Below are 25,620 nucleotides of genomic sequence, written 5' to 3' on the forward strand. Positions count from 1 at the left end.
GATGGGTATTGAGGAGGGCACCTTTTGGGATGAGCACTGGCTGTTGTATGGAAACCAATTTGACAATAAATTTCATATATTGGAAAATAAATAAATAAATAAAAAGAAGATACATAGCTGGCAAATAGTAGTATGAAAACATGTGCAACATCATTTGTCATTCCAGAAATGAATACTAAAACAAAAGATACCACTATGCACATTAGAATAGCTAAAATCCAAAACTCTAATTGCTGGTGAGGATGCAGAGCAATAGGAACTCTCATTCATTACTGATGGGAATGCAAAGTGGTACAGCCGCCTTGGAAGACAATGGCAGATTCCTACAAAGCTAAACACAGTCCCATGACACAATCCAACAATTGTGCTACTAGGTAAATACTCAATAGATTTCAAAATGCAAAATTATTTTTTTTGTCCGCATGAAAACAGCACAAGAATAATTACAGCATCTTTATTCATAGTCATCCCAAGTTGGAAACAACCAAGATGTCCTTCGATAGGTAAATGGATAAACACACCAGTGCATCCGTGCAATGGAATACTATTCAGAAATCAAAAGGAATGAGCTATCAAGCCATACAAAGACATGGATAAATCTTAAATGCAGACTGCTAATTGAAAGAACATAGTGAGACAGAAACTGTTATTGAAAGGAAAAAAATATCGGAAAAATGTTCACTATGAACAGAGAGTAAAAAAATTCTCTCCCAAGAAAGCTGTACAAGCTATAAAAAAAGACATACCAGTGTCATACAAATATTCCTAAGCATTTTTGCTCCCTTTATTATTTATTTAACCAGTCAACTCCTCCCACAGAGTCATAAATCAAGTAATTCTTTTGCTAAAAGAGAACTCAAACTTTCCCCATTTGGCTCAATGGAATTTACTCCACTCAGTCACTAGACGGTGCTTCCAGCTTCCTTGGACCAACCTGCTTCTGAAGCAAAGAACAGGTTTATTGACTTCAGGTTGCTACTAACCATCTCACCAGAGAACATTTGGGAAATAGATTTTTTTTCTCCAGCTTTTTAATGAAGCAAATTAATTTTGTTCTTAACTTTAAAGACATTTTGGTGCCTTATAAAAAGAAATACAAGATAATTTCCTTTAGGGTAATGTAGAAAGTTCTAGTTTTCCATTACCTCCGATATTAATGATCAAATCATCAGACTTCACAGAAAAACATCATTTCTCTTTTTTCTAAAAAATCTTCTCATTCCTCAGTTTCAGCTATTGATTCTTTGCTATCTATTTTTATTAGAAGTCTTCCAGAAGTTCTGGAACTTCCAAGATAAAAATCTCCTTACTAATACAAGGGTGCCACCTAGTGGTGACTATGGGTAAATGCATGCTACAGAAAATGTGCAAGTGCGCATCTCCCATTTCAATTCTGCTTTGTGATGTGGATTTCAAAATGCATCGGGAGGAAAGATTTACTGAAACTACCATACTTGAAACAAGTTTACTAATACTAATACATAGGTATGTTGTAAGATCTATCCTATCCTCCTTTTCTATCACTACTCAGATAACTAAAATTCATCTCTGAAGCTGCCTTAGTTAATTTCAAAGAATGTCAGAACATCAAGGTGCAAGAACATTAATCTATTAGCTAGGCCAACCTCTAGCTTTTCAGATGTGAAAACTAAGGCCTAGCGAGAGGAAGCCTGACTTGTCAACAACTAGTTGTGTTTCCAACACACCTGGTTTGCCTTAGCTTGGTTCCTAAGGGACTGGATGGTACAGTATCTTATAGAGAAGACACTTCAAATAACTCAGTAACAGTTCTGCGTTCAAACCAACCCCCTAGCTGCTCCTACAAGGATGGCAGAGGGTAAAATTCCCCATCTAGGCTCTCTTCATGGCTTTCCCTTCTGAATTCTGACTGGGAACAGAAACCCTCAGAATTGAAGTTTTCCCACTAGTCACCAATGGAGATGCTGCTACAGCTTACTGACTGCTGGCCAGGTGCCAGGCGGTACACATGAGCTCTGGGTAAGTCTCCAACCTTCCCTGCTCAGGCACTTGGGGCTCCTAATGAGCATGCTCTATTTATTTCTCCCTTCCCTTCATCTCAGTACATTCATACGGAGCAAGAAACAACTGACAGAGCTGGGTGTTCCAGGCAAAAGAGACTGTACGTACAAATTATGGAGGTGTGAAAACACAAAGTTTATTCAGAGAACAAGTGCTTTAGCTTTGGGTGCCAGGAGCAGAAGATGCAGGTGCTAAAACTATCTGTCCTTCCTCTTGGCTTCGTGTCTGAAGGGAGGACGCAAAATTTGATCAGGAGGCAACACAATGAACGAAGAGCCAAGGCAGGAGACTGGGCCAGGCTGGTGTGAAGGGCTTGACTGATTTGGGAAAGACTACGGTTTGACCATGGTCAGTCTTCACAGAGCTCTGGTTGTCAGACACTGGGAAATGACTGTACTTAATAAATGACAAAGGCAGAATTGCAAAAATGTGAAGATTGACTTTGGCAACTTCCCGACCAAGTCTCTAACCCTCCCCTTGCACGCTCTCCAGTGGGAGCCTTGGAAGCCTCTGGGCAGGGGAGACAGGATAGCCTGATGGGAAAGGTTAAGTCCATTATCCCACCTCAAAGGGCTCCTTCTTCCCTCAGCCATTAGCACCACTAAGCAGGCCCCCCAGACAAAAAACAAAAAACAAACAAAAAAAACACCTGAATCTCAATCCAAAACATTTTTTATTCATTTTTGTGAGGGGGTTGAGCACACTAGGAACAGGGTGGCAGAGAGTCAACGAGGTCCATGTGAAGCTGTGTCAGCTCCCAGTAACAAAGCGGGGGGGGGGGGGGGGGAGGTCTCAGAATCCAAAGTTTGTACTTTGGAAATATGGCTATTTTTATACTGTTTGTAGTTTGATACTCATTCCCTTTCTGCTCTTCCTATTTGGTAAAGTTCATTCAAAAAATGTCAACTAACCTAAGTGGAACTAGAGAAAGCAGTTTTTGTCCAAAGCCATACCCCTGAGGACTGGGCAGGTACAGGGGTGGAAACAGAATCAGGTAAGTGAATCCAGAGGAATTACCCCTTCCCTCCGGGATGCTTCCTTCCGGAGTTCTCTTACACTACAATTTGGAGGGTCCTGGGCCTGGTTTTAATAATATGTGATGACAGTTCCTTCACAATAGTGCACTGTAAATGACTGTTAGCTTAAAGTGGGGGACAGTAACGTTAACGGTTTGGAGAGGAGCTGGTTCACTCTAATTGGTGGAAGGGAAAAGATTTCTGGCAGGAGATGTGGTCTTCTGGTGCTCATCTCCCTAACAGCTGCTCCTCTTCCTCCCTGGCACCATTTGTTACCTAGCAGAATCGGTTTTGAAGCCACATGCTACCTACTAATATTAAGGCAAATGCAAATTTCTTAAAATTCACTTTTTAAAAATAAGCAAAGAAAACGTGCCATTAGTTTGAAAGAAGAGGGCAAGCCGGCACATAGAACAAATATTTGAAACCAGAAATACAGAATATTTCAGGAAAAGGGGTTCTGTCCTTGTTTATCAAAGTGCTAATACTCAACTTTAGACATAGTACCCTCTGGGCTATGATTGAGCTCCTGTTCTACACTTTTCAATCAAGAGAACTTCCAAGGCTATTTATATTGACGGTATAATTTTCAACATGAAGGTTCACCAAATGCACAATGCCGCATCTTACCAAGAGTATCTTCAGCTCCAGTCCCTCTACCTCTACTTTCCATCCCAACAAAGAGGGAGAACCATACTCCGTAGTTAGCTGACAGCCACCCATGTCCCATATACCTCTTCCACAACCTAATTTGCAACACAACACAGGAAAACAGGTAATGCCTTCTTTCAGGACAAACTATATACCACATGAATAAAGAAATCAGAACCCTTCTTGGCAGTCTTGTGAAAGGTAAGTCTCAAAGTGGTTTTTTGTTTTTTTTAATTCTCATTTCCAAAAAGAAAAGTATCGCATAAACATAAAGCACTACAAATCTTGGGTTGAGGGCTGCAACCACAGCATTTACATCTTGTCCCAGAGAAAAGCAAATACTGCATTGTTTCACACATACATGGAATCTGAGGGAAAAAAACAAAAAACAAAACCAAACTCACAGATACAGAGAACAGATTGGTGGGTGCCAGAGGCTGGGGGTGGGGGAAATCAGTGAAAGAGGTCAAAAGGTATGAACTTCCAGCTCTAAGATAAAGAAGTCCTGGGAATGTAATGTACAGCATGGTGACTATAATTAATACTATATTTTTAATCAAAGTTACTAAGAGAGCAATCTTAAAAGTTCCCATCACAAGAAAAAAAATATAACTATGTGAGGTGAGGGACATTAACTAATAAACTTATTGTGGTCATCATTTTGCAATGTATACATATATCAAATTGCTATGTTGTACACCTGAAACAAATACAACGTTATATGTCAATTATATTTTACTTAAAAAAAGAAATACATCCCCAATACGTGTTCAAAATCATTCCCCCCAACCTCAAAAAGAACTCCCATCTCTACATTATCAATGGAGAACAAACAACCTACTTGGAAATAACTGGGGCATGGGAATACTTCTGCACAGATAGAAGGTTTGACTTCTCAGAAACAAGCCCCTCATACAGAATTTTAGTTTATTGTTTCTGGAGGCTGTTTTTGTCACGTTGCATTGTCACAGCCATGAATCAGAAGCAGCTCCAACCCATACAGTCCTGAAGCACTCACACAGAAACCATAATTTAAGAAAACTAGGAATATGGAAGAATTATACAGATATTCAACCTTACATCAGGGACAGAAACTTCTAACATTCTATGACGTTACTGTCGTTTTAGTTAATAACAATAGCTCCCATTTGGGGCTGGGCAGTTTTCAGTATTACCATGTTTTGGACATCATGCTAAGTATTTCTCATGCATGTCCCCTTTCGTTTGCACAACAACCCTACAAGATGGGTATCATCCCCCTTTAACTGATGAGGAAATAAAGATGCAGAGATGGAGTTACTTCCTGGAAGTCACACAGCCGATAAACAACCCAGGACTGACTGAGGTCCAGACTTTCCATGTATCTAAAGGTATCTAGATGTAATCTAAAAATATCTCAAGGCTCCAAAACAAGTTGTAAAAGACGAAATTCTCAGAGTGAAAAGTTTTACAAAGCCACAAGAAAAGAACCAGCATTCTAAAACTAAACTTAAATTGTAGGAGTGAAAAAAAAGGACTGCCTTTAGATTAATGCCAGAAACAGCTTATTTACTATTATTTATTTTCTAAAAGAACTGAACACATTTTGAAACCATTTTTGGAAAATGTCACCGGAATTTGGTAAGTGTATGATCAAATGTTCACCGAGCTTCCACTAGGCGGCCTGTATCGTGAGGTGGCAGGATACAGAAAACAGTTAAGTAACAGTTCTCATTTCTCAAAGACTCAGTGGTGCTGGTGGGGGATACAGGTACAGTGACAGACCATAATACACAGCAGAAGGTACAACAACAGCGAGGTGTCGGCTATTACATAGAAGTGAGGAAAGGTACCTAATGGAGCCAGTGGCTGGTAGGAAAGTTTACTGGAGGAAAAGTGGCGAAGAGCTGCCAGCCGGAGGGGGTGGGCTGCTCATTCCAGAAAGCAAGGCCTGGCCACAGACCAGAGGCAAGAAGCAGTGGGGAGACCCACAAAAAGGCCAGGGTGGCTGAAGCATGGAGTGAGAGGCAGGGCACAGGGAAGGCTGGGAAGGGTGGGCAGGCTCCAAATCATGAAGAAGTTTAAACCAGTGAACGGTTTTAAGCAAGGAAGCCACAGACTCAGAATTATCTTTTAACTAACTCCCTCAAGGGCTGTGCATGGGCTTAGAGTCACACAGCCAAAGGTTCAACTTCTGGCTCTAGGGCTTATTAACTGTGAACTTTGGCAAGATTGAAAACCTTCTAAGCTTCAGTATTGTCACCTGTAAAAAGGGAAGTAAATGAGGTAATGAGTCTAAAGCACTGGAACATAGTAAATGCTCAATGAAGGGTAGCTCTTATTATTACTGTTAATATTGCAAGCCTAGAAGTTCAGGGAGATCCAAAAGGGAGTCCAGATGAGACACACTGATGCCCTGAACAGTGATGAAAAACAGGACAATCTGAGAAATATTCAGGAAACAGAAATGATAAAATCTGATGACTACCAGGTTATGGAGACCGGCCCTGCATCACACTCTGCACTGACAGTGTGGAGCCTGCTTGGGCTCTCTCAATCTCTCTCTCTCTCTCTCTCTCTCTGCACCTCCCCTGCTTGCTTGCTCTAGTTCTCTCTCTCTCTCTCTCTCTAAATAAATAAACATTAAAAAAATATGGTAAAAGGGACAGAGAGGAATTAAGTAGTTATAAGGGAGGAATGTAGGGTCAAAGGTTGTTTATTTTTAGAATGGTGCACCCCTGAGCATTTTGTGAGCTGAGAAGGAAAAGGTAGATGACAAAGAATGAGGATGCAGGAGACAGAATCACTGACAGAGCAAGGTCCTTGAGGAATTAAGAAGGAGTTTTTTCTTTTTAATTTTTTTAATGTTTATTTTTGAGAGAGAGAAATACAGAGCCGGGGAGGTCCGGAGGGGCAGAGAGGGAGACACAGGATCCAAAGCAGGCTCCAGGCTCTCAGCTGCCAGCACAGAGCCTGATGCGGGGCTCGAACCCACAAACCATGAGATCATGACCTGAGCTGAGTGAAGTAGGGCACTTAACTGACTGAACCACCCAAGCACCCTGAATTAGGAAGGTATTTTTAAGTATCTACGATGTGTCAAGTACCACGCTAGGCCCTGGGGACACTTGTCCACAAACCATCAGAACAGAGTGTAGCGTGAACACTAGTCTGCAGAGTGCATCCGACCAGCGGAGCTCAGAAGGCTGCCCATCTGACTGTGGGTTCCCTGAACCCAAGCTGGTGCCTGCTCACATTCTACTCTCACTGTCCAATCCACTGTCTGGCACCCACCACCTGCCAGGCATTCAGTAATGTTCTTGGTGCGAATAAATATACTGGTCAGAAACTTTATTTCTAGGGATAGGACTTTATTATAAACAGGTATGAAAATACATTGTAAGATAAAGGGAATTGGGGCATTAAAATACAATGAAATAATAATAATTAAAGTGTAGCACACATGCTTAGAAAACATGCATCTAAGAGCTTTGTACAGGGGCAGCTGAAGGTTAAGAGAATGGGGAGAATGGGGCACAGGGTTCAATCATGTGGGAAAGGCCTAAAGTGATTCCAGAACTCTCTCGGGCCAAATGTGGCCCCTCATCTACAAGCTTATGCTTAAACTTCATTCAACCATCTAAGAAGGGGCAAAATTTTTCATCTCAAAATTGTAGATAAAGGATTAAAAAGGAAATGTGTGTGAAATTACACATCAGCTAAAACCCATTTACTGGCTATGTGACATGGCCCAGGTCTTACAACTTCTGACAAAGCAGATCATGTGACAGATGAGGGCCCCCCCCCCCCCAACAAGCCCCTTTCAAATCTCTTGCTCAAAGGTTCTAAAGCAGTATTTCTTAACCTTTTGGGGATCACACATTCCTGTGGGAATCTAATGAAAGCTATATATTCTATCCAGCTGTCCCTAAAATATAGACACATGCACACAAAATTCTGCAAATCATTGGGACAAACTCCTGACTGTAAACCTCTGTCCTAGCGGGAAATTAGCTGAGATGCAACTCTTTACAATGAAGATGCTTTGTCTTCCTTAAAAGTAATGGAGACAGATATCAGAGTTACCATGCAAGACCTAAGGTAGATAGCTTCCTGTGTGTCCACTTGTGTGTCCTTTTTATTTTTTAAAGTTTATTTTTATTTATTTTTGAGAGAGAGAGAGAGAGAGAGAGAGAGAGCACAAGCAAGTTGGGGAAGGACAGAGAGAGGGAGACACAGAATCCGAGGCAGGCTCTAGGCTCTGAGCTGTCAGCACAGAGCCCGACATGGGGCTCAAACTCATGGACAGTGAGATCATGACCTGAGCCAAAGTCAGACGCTTTATCGACTGAGCCACCCAGGGGCTTCCACTTATGTGTCCTTTTGAACTAAGTCTCCTCATCTCTAAACTCCACAGTGCCAAGTGCAGTGCCCTGAATATAGCAGGTACCCACTTAATTTGTGAATCTGGATCCATGGTTCTTGAGTTTTCAGACCTGTGGTGCTTTCCCAGGTCAACTGCAAACCCTCCCTCCCTTTCAGAGACAAATCCAGATGCACAGCAACAACTATGGGCTTACTCTACGGGATCTGTCAACTTTCCAAAATTCATTTCTATTTAGAGGGGTGTAACCCACCCCAGACAAGAAGTTATACCTCAGTTCCAGACCAGAATTTGATGACCCTCTCCTTCCCCCAAAAAGAAAACACACTGTATCTGCTTTTCATAGAAATCCCTTACATTTATATAACTTTATATTTTTCCAATCTCTCTCACACACATTCAATATTCATTTGGGACACAGGCAATATACCTGGTACTCCATTTTAAACATAAAGAAAGAAAATATAATATTTAAGTGATCATAAAGAGGGCTTTCTACATAGTCCGGAACCAGGACTCCAAGTCACATTTTAATAAATATGCTAGTGTTTCTGTCACCCGTGAAACGAGACTGACAGAGTGAAATACTTGTGACATTTAGTAAATTGTTCAGTGATAACATCTAAATAGTACCTATCATTTCAGAAACCAAGAGCCATACCAGTGTAAGCAATTTTATATACAATGATTAAATAGTTTAGTTTTTCCAATATTCAGTAATAATCAAACTGACCTATTATTTATGACTTCAAAAAAAAAAAAAAAAGCAAAATCCACTGCATAGTAGGGGAAAAAATTCCATACTTACCTACTGCACAATGTAAAATCTAGAGACAAAAAAGGGAGAGGAAAGAATTAGTAAAGATCAATAACAATATAGTTTATATAAACTAGCCTTTCAGTATTGAATTTGAAAAATAAACATTCCATTTTTAAACCTGGCTATTTAACAAAATGTAAATTCTTATTTGTTTTTGTCTGTTTGTTCATTTTTAGTTTCTGTATCTGTGGAAAATTTTGTAAGGAGTAAATCTGACCCAGTAGTCTACCAGATGTCAAGGATCTCTTTTTTAATACATGAACTTGTAAAAACAGTAGATGTACATCTCCCATGTCCCACATTCTACAGAACAGAACTGTCAGACTATAGAATACAGGGTTAGAAGAGCCTTTTTTGGCTCTTCTTATCCAGCAGGCCCTTCAATGCAGACATTCATTCAACCTACAAAGCTCCAAACTCAGACTCCATCTTGTCTCATTTGGTGACCTCATTACAGGCATATTCCCAGTCCAATCTGCTACCCTAGATCTCTTTATGCTCCAAGCCCACAATGCAAACTGCCTTTGCACCCCTCCATCCAGGTGTACCAGCAGTGGCTCAAACATGGCATGCCTCTTCAAGAAACTCATGCTTTTCTTCCTTCACGGCTGCTATGCCTCTTGGTCATCAACTTCCCAGTCTCCCAAATTCAGCTATTTTCCTTTCCCTCACCTACAAGTCCTATTGATTTCCAAGTCCTGCTAATACTTGTGGCATCTGCCTTCAGGGTTTTTATTTCCAGTGCTTTGGGTGTGACTGCTATCTCTTTTCCATCTCAGTGGCCATCCAACTGGCCAATTTGGTCATTCTAAATTGCCTTCTAATTCATCCTGTATGTGGCATTGCTTTAACCCTGGTGATGGTTGTGGTAAAGAAGTAATCTGAGGACCTGGGTTCAAGATGGTGGTGTAGCAAGATCCTCAATGTACCTCTTCCATGGACACAACAAATCTAAAACTAAATGTGGAATAATTCCTTCTGAAAGGGACCTGAAAGTTCAATGAACAGAACCTCCACAATAAAGGATAAAAGGATAGCGTCAAGATGGGAAAGAGGGGGCAGAAACACAGACTTGCTAGGGAATGAAACAAACCCTAGCTATGGTGATCATAACTGGGAGGGACATTAAAGGAACAGACTTTTTCCTGGAGGATCAAAATACCTGAGGTCTATATCTGGCACCAAATCCTTAGATCTTGAATGGGAGTGATGAGCCCTCAAAACACTAGGCTCTGAAAATCAACAGGCATCACCTTCAGGAAGACTATAAAACTGCAGGGAATAGAAAATCTGCTCTTAAAGGGCTGATATGCAGACTCACTCAACCCAGAAACCAGTACAAAAATACCAACTTGAATAGTACATGGACCATAGGTAAAGGAGAATCATTTGCTAACCTAAAACGGCAGGAACTTTCCCTGGAAACAAACACTGGTAGGAGGAATTTTTGCGATTCAAGTCTGCCTTACTAATATGGGCACTGGTAGGCACTATTTTGGAATCCTCTAACATACTAGTGACAGTAAACACAGCCAGCAGAGAACCCTTCCCACAGACACACTGCAGCAGTTGTGGACACAACCTGCAGCCCAACCAAGTGCCAGCCCAGCCCACCAACATACCACAGCCCTGGGCCCTGCCACAACAGAAGGACAACACAGCCCACACAGGGGACACTCCTTGAACACCTGGTTCTAGTGATTGGGAGACTGTGTTTCTGGGCCCAATAGTGCATCTTCTATGTAAAGCCACTCATTCAAGACTGGGAGAGGTAGGTGACTTTCCTAATACAAAGAAACAAACACAAAGAGTTAGGTAAAATGAGGAAACAAACTATGTATCCAAAAAGAACATGCCAAAATCTCAGGGTAAGAACTAAACAAAACACAGATAAGCAATCAACCTGATGAAAAGTTCAAAGAAATTATCATACAGATATTCAGTGAACTCAGCAGAAGAATGGTTGAACAGAGTAAGAAGTTCAACAAAGAGATAGAAGGTATAAGAAAGTATCAAACAGAAGTTTGAAAAATACACTAGAAAGATTCAACAGAAGACTGGACGAGGTAGAAGAATGAATCAGCAAGCTGGAAGACAGAGCAAGGGAACTTACCCAGACAGAACAGCGAAATGAAAAAAAAAAAAAAAATTAAGATAAGTGAAACAGATAAAGGAGATTAAGAGGTATAAATTTCCAGTTATAAAATAAATTAAGTCATGGAGATGAAAAGTACAGCATAGGGAACATAGTCAAGGTGATATTGTAATAATGTTGTATGGTATAACCGATGACAAAAGCAAGAATATACAGTGTGAAAAAGTCTCTTCAAAACAGGTGCTGGGAAAACTGGACATCTACACACAAAAGAATGAAACTGCATCACTTTCTTACACCATACACAAGAATAAATTTAAAATGGATTAAAGACCTAAATGTGACACCTGAAACCATAAAATTCCTAGAAGAAAACATAGGCTGTAATCTCTCTGACATGTGTGGTAGAAAGATTTCTCTAGATATGCCTTCTTACTAAGGAAAACAAAAGCAAAATTAAACTATTGGGACTACACCAAAATAAAAAGCTTTTGCCCTGAGAAGCAAATGGTCAACAAAATAAAAAGACAACCCACTGACTAGGAAAAGATATTTATTAGCAAATGATGTATCTGATAAGGGGTTAATATCCAAAATATATAAAAAGCTTATACAACTTAATACCAAAAAACCCCAAATGATTCAATTAAAAATGGGCAGAGGAGATGAAGAGACGTTTTTCCAGAGAAGATACACAGATGGCCAACACACAGAATAAGATGCTCAACATCACTAATCATCAGGAAAATGCAAATCAAAACCACAGTGAGATATCCCTTCACATCTGTCAGAATGGCTAGAATCAAAAGGACAAGAAATAACATGTATTGGCAGGGAGACTGAGCAAATAGAACCCCTTGTGCACTGTTGGTATGAAGGTAAGCTCATGCAGCCACTGTGGAAAACAGTATGGAGGTTCCTCAAAAAGTTAAAAACAGAATAGAATCACCATATGATCCAGTAATTCCACTACTGGGAATTATCCAAAGGATATGAAAACACTAATTCAAAAAAATATATGTACCCCCTGTGTTTATTTCTGCATTATTTACAGTAGCCAAGATATGGAAGCAACTTAAGTGTCCGTTGATAGATGAATGGATAAAGACGTTTTATATATACACAGTAGAATATTACCCAGCCATAAAAAAAGAATGAAACCTTGCCATTTGCAATGACATGGATGGATCTAGAGAGTATTATATTAAGTGAAGTCAGTCAGAGAAAGACAAATACCATATGATTTCACTCATATGTGGTATTTAGGAAACAAAACAAAGAAAAAAAGAGACAAAAACAAAAAACCAGACTGTTAACTATAGAAAACAAACTGGTGGTTATCAATGGGGAAGATGGCCAGGGGAGATGACTGAAATAGGTGATGGGGATTTAAGAGTACACTTATGATGAGTGCAATGAATACAACTGTTGAAATATTATGTTGTACACTTGAAACTAATATAATATTGTATGTTAACAATACTTGAATAAAGCTACTTTAGAGAAAGAAAGAAAAGCCCAAAGGTATCTCCCTAGTTGGTAAAAAAAAAAAAAAAAAAAAAAGTTGTATGGTAATAGATGGTAACCAGATTCATTGAGGTGAGAACTAAATAATACATAAAATTGTTGAATAACTATTTTATGCACCTGAAGTTAATATAATCGTATATATCAACTATACTTCAATAGTAAACATTGAAAGAAAAAGGTGATGCAATGGATAAATGTTAAGAAGCTCTGGAAGGTTTGGAGCACAAAGGAATCAAGGGCAGAATGAATAGCAAAGGAGCTGCAGCAGTTATTTAAGTGTGGTATAATAATGACCTGCACAGTATGAGAGTTGAGAACACAGGAAAGAAAGAATGTAGCTGCGAATTACTCTGATAAAGAAGTGGTGGGGCTTGGTAATGGGAGTAGGCAGTAGAAGGGGGAAAAATTCCCTAAACTCCAATCTGAATCAAAGAATTATAATGTATTGGCTCCCAGACACCTTAATCACAAGGGCTAAAAAAAATCCACAATTTTAATAGGGGAGGGAATTGATATAGCTGTTTATTTTGTTAACTGCCCATTTTTTAACTAAATACCAAAAACTACCACAATCATTTAAAAAAAATTTTTTTTAATGTTTATTTTTGAGAGAGAAAGCGCACGCACAGGAGAGGGGCAGAGAGAGATAGAGACACAGAATCTGTAGCAGGCTCCAGGCTCTGAGCTGTCAGCACAGAGCCTGATGTGGGGCTCGAACCCCCAAGCCATGAGATCATGACCTGAGGTGAAGTTGGATGTTTAACCAACTGAGCCACCCAGGTGTCCCCACAATCATTTTTTAAGGAACAAAAAATTAAGGAGAACATACCTGAAAACAGTCTTTTGAAAAAAGAAGAGAAGATAGGAAATTAATTAGAATTCTAATTTTAGAAACAGTTCTGAGAATGTAAATTCAAGAAAAAAAAACATTAGCAGACATGTCTCTATGCTCTGACACTTTATCTGGCTACTTCCAAAATATCTTATAATAATTAACACTTTTTCCAGGTTACATAGCACCTTTACAAATGTGGTTTAAAAAAAAAAGAGGAAAAAATTAAGAAAAGTGAAGACACTTAAGGGACCTTTAAGACAACATCAAGTGGGATAATATTCACATTGTAGGGCTCTCAGAAGGAGAACAGAGAGAAAGGGCAAGAAAATTATTTGAAAAAATAATGGCTGAAAATTTCCCTAATCTGGGAAAGGAACTGAACACCCAGGTCCAGGATTCCCAGAGTTTCAAATAAGGTATCCCCAAAGAGATCCACACCAAGATACATTATAGTTAAAATGGTAAAAGCTAAGGATTAAGAGAGAATCCTAAAAGCAACAAGAGAAAAACAACTTGTTATGTACAAGGGAAACCCTACAAGGCTATTATCAAATTTTTCGGTAGAAACTTTACATGCCAGAAGGCATATACAAAGTGCTGAAAGCTAAAAACTTCCATCTCAAATTCTCTGCCTAGCAAAGTTTTCATTCAGAATTGAAGAACAGATTATGAGCTTTCCATGTAAGTAACAGCTAAAAATATTCATCACCAATAAACCAGCCCTACAAGAAATACTAAAGGGACTTCTTTAAGCTGAAGAAAATTGGCACTAATTAGTAAGAAAACATATGAAAGTAAAATTCTCACTGGAAAAGGTAAATATATAAACAAGGTAGTGAATCAATCACTTATAAAGCAACCATTAAGGTTAAAAGACAAAGTAGTAAACTTAACTGAAATTACAATAATGAATTAAGGGAAGCATAGAAGAAAAAGATACAAAATGTATCATCAAAAATATAAATGTGGGGGAGAAGAGTAAAAAGGTAAAGCTTTGAATTGTGTTTAAAATTAAGTTGCAAACCAATTTGACAATAAATTTCATATATTAAAAAAAATAAAAATAAAAAAATAAAATTAAGTTGCTATCAAATTAAAACAGACTGCTATTTACACAGAATATTTTGTGTGAACCTCAAAGTAACAACAAGGAAAAAATTTAGAGTAAATACACAAAAGAAAATGAGAAAGGAATTTAAACCTAACACTAAAGAAAGCCATCACACCACAAGAAAAGAGAAAAAGAGAAGGAACAGAGAGGAATTACAAAGATAGCCAGAAAACAATTAACAAAATGGCAATAAGTTATTACTTAATAATTACTTTAAATATAAATGGACTAAATTCACCAATCTAAAGACACAGAATGGCTAAATATATAAAAAAATGAGACCCATCTATATGCTGCCTACGAGACTCACTTCAGAAGTAAAGGCACAGAGTGAAAGGGAAGGGTTAAAAAAAGATATGCCATGCAAATGGAAATGAAAAGAAAGCTGGATATCCTCCTATCAGATAAAATGGACTTTAATACAAAGACTATAATAAAAGACAAAGAAGAGCATTATATAATGACACAGGAGTCAATCCAGCAAGAAAATATAACATTTATAAATACATATGCACCCAACATAGGACTGCCAAAACATAGAAAACAAATATTAACAGACCTAAAGGGAGGACCTGAAATCATAAACACAGTAACAGTAGGAGATTTTAATACCCTACTTTCATCAATAGATAGATCATCCAGACAAAAAATCAATTAGGAAACACTAGCCTTAAACAACACATTAGACCTGATGGACTTAATAGATATATACAGAACATTCCATCCCAAAGCAGCAGAAAACACATTCTTCTCAATTGCACATGGAACATTCTCCAGGACAGATCACATGCTGGGCCAAAAAGCAAGTCTCGATAAAATGAAAAAGATTGACATCATATTATAACCATTTTTTTCTGACCACAATGGTATGAAACTAGAAATTAATTACAAGGAAAAAAAAAAAACGCCACAAAAATATGGAGATTAAGCAGCATGCTCCTGAGCAGTCAATAGTTCATCCAAGAAACCGAAGGAGAAATAAAATACCTAGAGACAAATGAATACAAAAATCCAACACATCAAAATCTATGGGATGCAGCAGAAGTGGTTCTAAGAGGGAAGTTCAGAGCAAAACAGGGCCACGTCAAGAAACAAAACACCTCAAATAAGCAATCTAACTTTGCACCTAAAGGAACTAGAAAAAGAAGAACAAACAAAGCCTCAAATTATAGAAGGAAGAAAATAATAAGATCAGAGTAGAAATAAATGAAATAGATTCAAAGCACAATAAAAACAAAACAAAACAAAAAAACAATGAAAGCAAGAGCTGGCTCTTTGAAAAGAGAAAATCAACAAACCCTTAGCTTAAACCAGGCAAGAAAAACAGAAGAGAGGGCTCAAATACATAAAATCAGAAATGAAAGAGAAGTTACAATTGAGACCAAGAAATAACAACCTAGGAGAAATGGGTAAATTCCTAGAAACATATAATCTGCCAAGACTGAAACATGAAGAAACAGAAAATCAGAATAGATTGATAACTAGCAAGGAGACTGAAACAGTAATCAAAAACCTCCCAACAAACAAAAGTCCAGGACCAGGTGGCCTCACTGACAAATTCTACCATTCAAAGAAGACTTAATACCTGTCCTTTTCAAACTCTTCCAAAAAACAGGAGAAAGAAAAGCTTCCAAATGTATTTTATGAGGCCAGCACCACCAACACCAAAATCAGACAAGGACATCACACACAAAAAAGAAATTACCAGGCCAATATCCTTGATAAAAATAGATGTAAAATCCTCAACAAATTTTAGCAAGCTAAATCCAACAATGCATTAAAAGGATCATACACCATGATCCAATGAGATTTATTCTTGGGATGCAAGGATGGTTCAACAGGTGCAAATCAATATGATACATTACATCAACACAGTGAAAAATAAAAATCATATGATCTCAATAGATGCAAAAAAAGAGCACTCAAAATTCAACATCCATTTATGATAAAAACTCTCGGGGCGCCTGGGTGGCGCAGTCGGTTAAGCGTCCGACTTCAGCCAGGTCACGATCTCGCAGTCCGTGAGTTCGAGCCCCGCGTCAGGCTCTGGGCTGATGGCTCGGAGCCTGGAGCCTGTTTCCGATTCTGTGTCTCCCTCTCTCTCTGCCCCTCCCCCGTTCATGCTCTGTCTCTCTCTGTCCCAAAAATAAAATAAAAAACTCTCAACAAAGTAGGTACAGAGGGAATGTACCTCAATATAATAAAGGGCATAAATGACAATTCTACAGCTAACATATTTTTTTTCTTGTATTCAGCAGTGAATAGTTGAAAGCTTTTCCTCTTAAATTTTTTTAATGTGTATTTATTTTTTGAGAGAGAGAGAGCAAGCATGAGCAGGGGAGGGGCAGAGAAAGAAGGAGGCACAGAATCTGAAGCAGGCTCCAGACTCTGAGCTGTCAGCACGGAGCCCGATGTGGGGCTCAAACTCATGAACTGCAAGATCATGACCTGAGCTGAAGTTGGATGCTTAGCCAACTGAGCCACCCAGGCACCCCAAAAACTTTTCCTCTTAATAACAGGAAAAAGACAAGAATGCTCACTCCCTCACAAAATAAATAAATAAATGAGAAAAAAAAGGATAAATCTACCATATGACCCATCTATTCCACTTCATATTTATGTGAAGAATATAAAAACACGAATTCAAAAAGATACATGCACCCCTAAGTTCACTGTAGCATTATTTATAATAGCCAAGATATGAAAACAACCTAAGTGTCCATTAACAGCTGAATGGATAAAGAAGATGTGGCATATTTATAAAATGGCATACTACTCAGCCATAAAAAAGAATGAATCTTGCCATTTGCTACAACATGGATAGACCTTGAGGGCATTATGCTCAACAAAATAAGTCAGATAGAGAAAGACAAATATCATATGATTTCACTCATATGTAAAAAACAACAAAACAAGTGAACAAAATAAAACAAAAACAACTCACAGAGAACAGACTAATGGTTACCAGAGGGGAAGGGGGCTATGGGGTGGGTGAAAGGGGTGAAGGGGGTCAATGGTATGGTTGGGAACTAGACTTATGGTGACCACTTTGTAGTGTATACAGATATTGAATTGTAAAGCTGTATACCTGAAACTTATATAATAATAAAAATGTAATCTGCACCCATCCATAATATTATTTAATGATCAAAGCTTTTCTGGATGATAAGACCTATCAGCTATTGTAGTACACTTTAGAATTCACATTTCTGTAGCAGTTTATTATTTGGTCCTAACAACAACCCTGGCAGATAGGACAGTTATCTCTACTTACAGATGAGAAAATCAAGGCTAAGAAAAGCTGTTCAAATTGCCCAAAGTAGTAACCAGGGTCCAGAATCTAGGCTCTATTTCTACTCTACTGATTTTTCTATCATATTATTTTATTGCACATTAGTTAGAAGATATCTGAAGTTATAACTTGACAAGACTTAGCTCATCTAAAATACAAGACCATATACTCAAAAATTGTTATTTCACTAAATTGGGGTGGGGGGAAGTGAAGGAGGCTTGGATTAAAAAAAAAAATCAAGCTTCACAAATTTGTTGATAATTGACAAGAAAAGCATTATTACACTGCAAATCTTATAATCTTTTTCAAAAGAAAACACTGCTAAGAATCTCAAATGTGTGAATATGACAAGATAAACTGGACCTCCTGCTGCAAAGTTGAGGAAAACTAAGATGTCTATAGATTTAAATGAGGAATGAAAGACATGAATAAAGAGCATGCTGAGACAAGACAAATGACAGTGCACAAATAGAAAACCTATCCACGTATGTGGTAAGGCACCCATCCAGGCAGCTGATTAACAATTGGACATTACAGCAAAGGATATACAGTTGATCCTTACACAACAATAGTTTGAACTGCATGGGTCCACTTACACTCAGATTTTTTTCAATAAACACATATTTTATATAGTGATTAAAAAGATAGAGGTTGCCAAATATTTAGCAGTGAAGAGAAGGTGGAAGAAACATATGGAGAAAGCTGGGACAGTAGGGGTCTTGCCTGCTCCTGGCACTCCTTACCATACCGCCCACGTTGGGGAAGCTGGGTTCATTGAAGTCTTCAACTGAGAGACGCAAAGGAACCAGCTCTGGGGAGGGATTCTCAACAAAGTGGCAGGGCCAGTCACTGGCCAGAGTGGTCCAAGGACCACAGAATGATAACCTGGAGTTCCAGAAGAACTCTGGGTGCAGGATAGCATCAGGCAGAAACCTAGGTTGCAGAGAGAAAAAGCAGGGAGGGGGGCGCTGTCCACGGTGCTGAAAACTCTCTAAGGCTGGGAAACAATACCCAAGGGGAACTGGCCTCTCTTGGCTTGCCAGCATTTCCCACAAGCAGAAACTGTATTAGAACTATGTAAAGGGGGGTCAGGTGAAGCAAGTGACCTACAGGGAAGGTCTAAAAGTGCTCTGCCTTTGCCAGTTCTCTGACTTCCCCTGAACTGTGCTTAGAATGAGGTTTCCTACATTCCTGGGAAGAGGAGTACAGACTGGGTATGACTCCAGGATCCAGCTTTGCTAACTTTGGGTGGGGATGAGGACAGGTGTGGTGCCTCACTCTACTAATGTACTGTACAATAACTGCATTTTCTCTTCCTTATAATTTATCAACTGTTTATGTTATTGGTAAAGCTTCTGGCCAATAGTAGGCTATTAGGAGTTAAGTTTTTGGGGAGTCAAAAGTTATACATGGATTTTCAACTGCATAGGAGGTTGGTGCCCCAACCTCTGTGTTGTGTAAGCATCAACTGTAGAGTGCTTAAGGGCTATCACGTTTTCTTTGTGTGACAGAATAGCAAGTCAGTCCTAGTAGACTCTATCTCCCCTTTTTATTTTTTTTTTTTAATTTTTTTTCAACGTTTATTTATTTTTGGGACAGAGAGAGACAGAGCATGAACGGGGGAGGGGCAGAGAGAGAGGGAGACACAGAATCGGAAACAGGCTCCAGGCTCTGAGCCATCAGCCCAGAGCCTGACGCGGGGCTCGAACTCACTGACTGTGAGATCGTGACCTGGCTGAAGTCGGACGCTTAGCCGACTGCGCCACCCAGGCGCCCCTCCCCTTTTTAATCACATATATTTTATAATACCTCTTCTATCCTGAAATGAAATTCACAGATGGTATCATTTATCCACCCAAACATTTTTAAAAAGTACGATGTTCTAACTGATATGCAAAGACGAAATAGAAAGTAATTTACTTTTTAAAAAATGTATTTCAGTATACAAATGTTTGGGTACATAATGAAGCAGTCAGATGTATGTGACAATTTATGAAAAATAAGTTTGGATTTAAAAATAAGAATATCAGGGGCGCCTGGGTGGCTCAGTCGGTTAAGCATCTGACTTTGGCTCAGGTCATAATCTCCCAGTTCGTGGGTTCAAGCCCCACGTTGGGCTCTGTGCTGATGGCTCAGAGTGGAGCCTGCTTCGGATTCTGTGTCTACCTCTCTCTCTGCCTCTCCCCGGCTCATGCTCAGTCTCTCTCTATCTCTCAAAATAAATAAGTGTTTAAAAAATAAAATAAAAATAAGAATATCAGAAAGCACTTTGAACTAGCACAGAACAATAAAAAAGCAGAGATACAGACCAACACTAGAATAAAAAATAGTATTAATATAGTAATGGACATAGAGAAGTAATCTTAACTGAAGTTAGAATATTCACCAAGATAAATAACAGCCAAAGTAAAAACATCAAAAGAAAAAAAAAGAAAGTACAGTATCATCACAAATGAGCCAGGTCTTATTCATTTGTAAGTGTGGTGTCAAAATAATCCTCTAGGTTATGTCATGAGATAAGGTAGGAAGAAAGTATCACAGAAAGCCTATCCTTATGTCCACATTCTTTGAATGGTGCAACAAGGCAGAGATGGATTAGATAAAAACAAATAAACCAATAATGCAAAAGGCTTATAATAAAGCAATTGTGTAACAGATTGGATACTTAGAGGATAAAACCGAAAAACTATGGTAATCCCCAAAAGACAATTAATAAGAAATATTAAGATAGTTATGTTTTAAAAATCCAAGGAGATCCCTGTATTTCATGTACCTTCACTAACTTAATAACTGAAGTCTGAACAGGAATCTCAAATCCCCTGTTACATCATTTCAGTCCATTTCATTGCTTTTGCAATAACAACACTATCACACTGAAATCCTTTTCAACTAAATAAGCAAGTTGGAAATGGTGTTAATACTTACAGAGTACAATGGGCAGAGTGAACAAATTACTCAATTATTTTGTGATGATAGCTTTATTTCACTCAGGTTCACTTTTTATATCAACTGTGGTAGGCAAAATTCTAAAGATGATTCCCCATGATTCCTATTTGGTGGTTATCCAAACACTAATCTAGGTACTTTTACAAATGTAATTAAAGTCCCAAATCCATTGATTCTAAAATATGGAGATTATATGGATAGACCTGATCCAACAAAGTGAGCCCTTTAAAAGCAAAGCTGGTGGCAGAAGCAGGAAGTGACCTCCAGCTGACAGCAAGGGAAGTGGATGTCAGACCTTCAACCACAAGAACTGGATTCTGCCAACAAGCTGAATGAGCTTATTAGCAGATTCTTCCCTAGAGCCCAGAGATTAGGGCCAGCCTGACCCACACCTTAATTTAAGTCTTATGAGACTCTGTGTGGACAACCCAGCCAAGTCCAGCTTTTGACTTACGGAACCATGAGTTAATAAATGAGTGTTATTTTAAAAGCAAGCTGCTAAGTTTATGAGATCTTTATTTTTTAAATGTTTATTTTTGAAAGAGAGAGAGAGAGAGAGAGAGAGAGAGAGAGAGAGAGAGAGAACGAGGAGGGGCAGAGAGAGAGAGGGAGGCAGAGGATCCAAAGCAGGCTCTGCGCTAACAGCAGAGAGCTTGATGTGGGGCTCAAACTCATAAACCGGGAGATCATGACCTGAGCCAAAGACAGACACTTAACTAACTGAGCCACCCAGGTGCCCATGAGATCTGGACTTTGAAGCAGCAATAGAAAATTAAGACAACGACCTTCTTCTAACTTAAGCTTTTTGCTTCATTTCTCATGAGGATATTTTAGTATCAATATGTACTACAAAGCTATCAATTTATATTTACACAGTGGTTAGCCTGGGGGATATACAAAAGTCAGGATAGATGCAAGAAAAATCTTTACTGAGTTGGACTCCCTCAGGTGTTGTAAAACATCTAGTCACAACTCTACTGACTATGGCAATCAAAATTTGCTCACAATAAAGTTTAGCAAATCTCAAGAGGAATCAGAACTGAGGCACCTTTGGAGACCTCAGCTGTAGCTCATAGATTTAATGTGACTAGGCTACAATGGGCCCCAATATCTTTCAACTCAAAATTCCAAATTCTTGGGAGAAGAAAAATCTGGCGAGTGTAGTGTGGGCCAGGTGTATACCCCTGGATCAGCCAGTCATGGCCTGAGAGGCAGTAGAGATTTCATTGCTATCAAGAAACAGAGGTATAGCCATAGAACTGGGAGAATTTCCAGTGAGGACAAAATCTCCTGAGCTGGCCAGCTCCCCAAGAAATGTCTACCACATTCATGTTACTGTGGAGAGGTCCAGAACTAATCTGAGTTATGTTTACCAGTATCTGGTTAGTTTTGAAAATCATCATACCATATGTATGTATGATTCCATTTTCTTAAAACATTGATTCCATCCATTTTCTTCTTTATGCTTATCTGTTTTTTTTTCTAAAATGAATATATAGAACTTATGATTAGAGGGAAACACCTTTTCATCTCTTCTGACTTCTATGAGAAGGGTTATCTCCCCAAATATTTCTGGTCTCTCTCCACCTGCTAATCACTTTACCCCAGGAAAGGAAGAATGACTCATCTGAGCAGTAAATTTGGGAAGAATAGGTGGGGAATGCTCGACTCAGCTCTACCCTGGGGTTTTCACAAAGAACTTCAAGTTCTCTATTTACTCCTCACCACCCGGGGCCGCTGCTGCCTAGGATAGGGTGGGTGGTGATCTAATTCTGGAGTTCAGTTAGCAAATCTGTTTAGCTTGCACACTAACACACAGCCTCCATCATAAAATCCATATTCTTCCCAATAGATCTACATGATCCTGATAGGGTCTTATAAAAGCTAAATGCTTTCTGGTATCAACAGGTGCAGCAGGAGACCTGGAGACTCTCAGATTCCTCAGTATCTGCTTATGGGAATTGATTTTCTAATACACTTACAGTATATGTTTATTTTAGCAATTGTATGTTCACGTTTCACTGTTTGAAATAGGACATCCTTGACTACAAATACTAGAAATTTGCCAAAAATTGACTACAACAATAAACAAATGCACTACATGCAGTAAGACAAGTTTACCTGTCTTACAGCTACTATCAGGCCTTTATTGCTAATAAAGTTTTTAGGATCCTTATTCAATTCCTTTGAGTTATTTCCCAATGTTCAGAACATAAGCAAGAAAAAGGGGGTATTTATTGGACTCCCTGAAAGACTCCAATCTAAACTTGTTTTCAAAACCCTTTTATGTCATTTTTAAAGGAGAAAACAGGTGAAATTTCCTTAATTACCATTACCTTCTCTTTGTCACTTAATTTTACCTTTCTTACTATACTAACCTCTATAATTTATCAATTTGTTACTTGCTTTCTTTTTTTTTTTTTAAGAGCACGGAAGCAGGGGACGGAAAGTGAGAGGGGGACAGAGAATCGAAAGTGGAGTGGAGCACGAACTCATGAATCGCAAGAGCATGACCTAAGCCAAAGTCAGATGCTCAACCAACTGGACTACCCAGGCACCCAATCTGTTTTATTTTTGTAATCTGATAATGAAATGCTGAAGCCTCACTGAACTTAAAACTGGGAAAACACTTTAGGTAAAGTCTCAGTACCCAAATTTCTTGTCTCCAGTGTTCTTTTACATATACCGTGACACTTCTTAAGTACAATTCTAATTTTACTTCTGTAACATTTCTGCCAGCTTTTCTATGATAATCATTTACCCATCAACTAATTTCACCAACATGTCTGCCATGTTCCTCCTGCAGGACAAACTGTGAACTCTGCCAGTTTCCCTTTGGCTTCTGGTCTGCTATCAACTTTATCTTATGCTGTAACTGGGAGGTCCTGTTTTTCTTGTATGCTTGGTCATGGCAGGCTGGTTTGTCCTTCAATAAGCTTGTCTTTTATAGGCAACAGGTTGCTGAATTTTGTTTTTTAAAATGTTAACCATCACTATACCTTTTTATTTTGATAAAATTAATGAATCTATTTGTATAAATAGTAGAAATGATACATTTGTGCTATACTTGGTTATCTTGTAGGTTTACTGTTATTGTTCCTTTTTTATTTTTTGTTATTTTTTTTTGAGAGTAGGGGGAGAGGGAGAGAGAGAGAGAGAAAGAATCTTAAGCAGGCTCCACACCCAGCTTGAAGCCCAACAACCGTGAGATCATGACCTGAGCAGAAATCAAGAGTCAGGCACTCAATCAATTGAGCCCACCCAGGCGTCCCTTTCCTTTTTCTTTTTTAACAGCAGATGTAAAATTCTGTACATCATTTTAAGTCACAAGGTAATCTATCTAAACTGCCTATTTTCTTCTTTTTTCAAAAAATGTTTTAATCTTATTTTTCTCTTTTTGTTTCCTATTATATTGTATTATGTGTTACATTTATTTTTTATTTTTATTTATTTTTTTATTTTTGAGACAGAGACAGTGAGCGTGAGCAGGGAAGAGGAGCAGAGGGAACCTTAAGCAGGCTCCATGATCAGCACAGGGCCCCATGTAGGGCTCAATCCCATGATGCTGGGGTCATGACCTGAGCCAAAATCAAGAGTCAGATGTTCAACTGACTGAGCTACCCAAGTGTCCCACATATTATGTTTATTATACCTTCCCTTTTATTTCAAGAGTCATGGAAGTGATATATAAGCACACATTGAAGTATAGAGAGTAAAAAGGAGAAGTTCCCTTTTATTCTCCCCCAAATACCACACCCTTCCATGGGGATAAGCACCAGTAGCAGCTTCATACATACCCTTCCATACCTCTCCCATTACCTGCAATTTGCTTTTTTCCTATTTTTCCTAATCTAAACACATCAACATAGTCTAATAATCGTTCTTATTATTTTCACCTTATGAATTAGGAATTTGAATTCTGGAGTGACACAGAATTTACACTGTTAAGTTTGTCTCCCTTTGCTTCTTTACTCTCCTTCCTATTTCATTCTACTTGGGTCAGATGTGAATTATCTTATCAAATGCCAAATGGACACCTTGCAATCCGGATCATGCTCTAAAGCTATGCTCTCCAGTGGAGTGGCCACTACCCACATGTGCCTATTGAAATTTAAACTAAAAATAAATAAAACTTAAAACTCAAGTTTCTCAGTCCCATCAGCCCCATTTCAAGGGCTCAATAGCCACATGTGATAGTGGCTGCTGTATCAAATGGCACAGATTCAGAACATTGCTACTCTAAAGACATAGTTAATTTTATTTACGTAAGAGCCAAATACCCTTTGATAAGGCTTTTCCAAAGTTTCATTCCTTTTTGTAGGTATTCTCAAATTGTCTCCATCTGTAGGAAATTGCAAGGTTACCCAGGAACCTAATGCTTTCTCCTAGCTTCATGTGAATTTTTTTTATTCTTCAAAGTCTAGGGCCTTAGGCTGTTTTACTGTAACATTTTAAGATCTCAAAAAAAAAAAAAAAAAGATCTCTTTTCTGCTGGAAATTGCTAATCTTTGTTTTGAGTTTAAAAATTTACCAAATAGGTGCCTAAAAAGGGAAAGGATTTTTTTTCTTGAAAAACAGCTCCAATGTGGAACTCCAAATACTCTCAATTAGCATACTGAGTTGGTCTTTCAGTTTCAGAAAAGTTTTCTAGAATTTTTCCTGATTACGAGTTACACGTTCCAACCTTTTCTATTGTTGTTGTTCCAACCTTACTTTTTGAACAAGTTGTATACCCTCAATCCAGGTACATCAGTTCTTATTGCATTATTATTTGTCTGTTGAATTTCACTACTTCCTCATATATTTCGCTTTCCTATTGTTCAGACAATCATTCACACGTTAGCTAATCCACCAACACGTAGTATTTCTGATCTGCTTGGCACTACATATTTTATAATGTTCTTTTTTATATTCGAAATGG

General features: G+C 38.6%; 1 protein-coding gene across 2 annotated transcripts in view; it reads right to left on the reverse strand.

Moving 5' to 3' along the window:
- Positions 1–25,620, reverse strand: part of HACD2 (3-hydroxyacyl-CoA dehydratase 2) — a 105,583-nt gene that overhangs the window by 70,372 nt on the left and 9,591 nt on the right. For both annotated transcript variants that reach the window (XM_040484712.1, XM_040484713.1), the window contains exon 3: positions 8,879–8,897. In XM_040484712.1, the coding sequence (XP_040340646.1) occupies positions 8,879–8,897 (19 nt within the window). The remainder of the gene's footprint in view (positions 1–8,878; positions 8,898–25,620) is intronic.

The sequence above is a fragment of the Herpailurus yagouaroundi genome, unplaced genomic scaffold (genome assembly GCF_014898765.1).
Source record: "Herpailurus yagouaroundi ecotype Mexico unplaced genomic scaffold, PumYag 162, whole genome shotgun sequence".
NCBI lineage: Eukaryota > Metazoa > Chordata > Mammalia > Carnivora > Felidae > Herpailurus > Herpailurus yagouaroundi.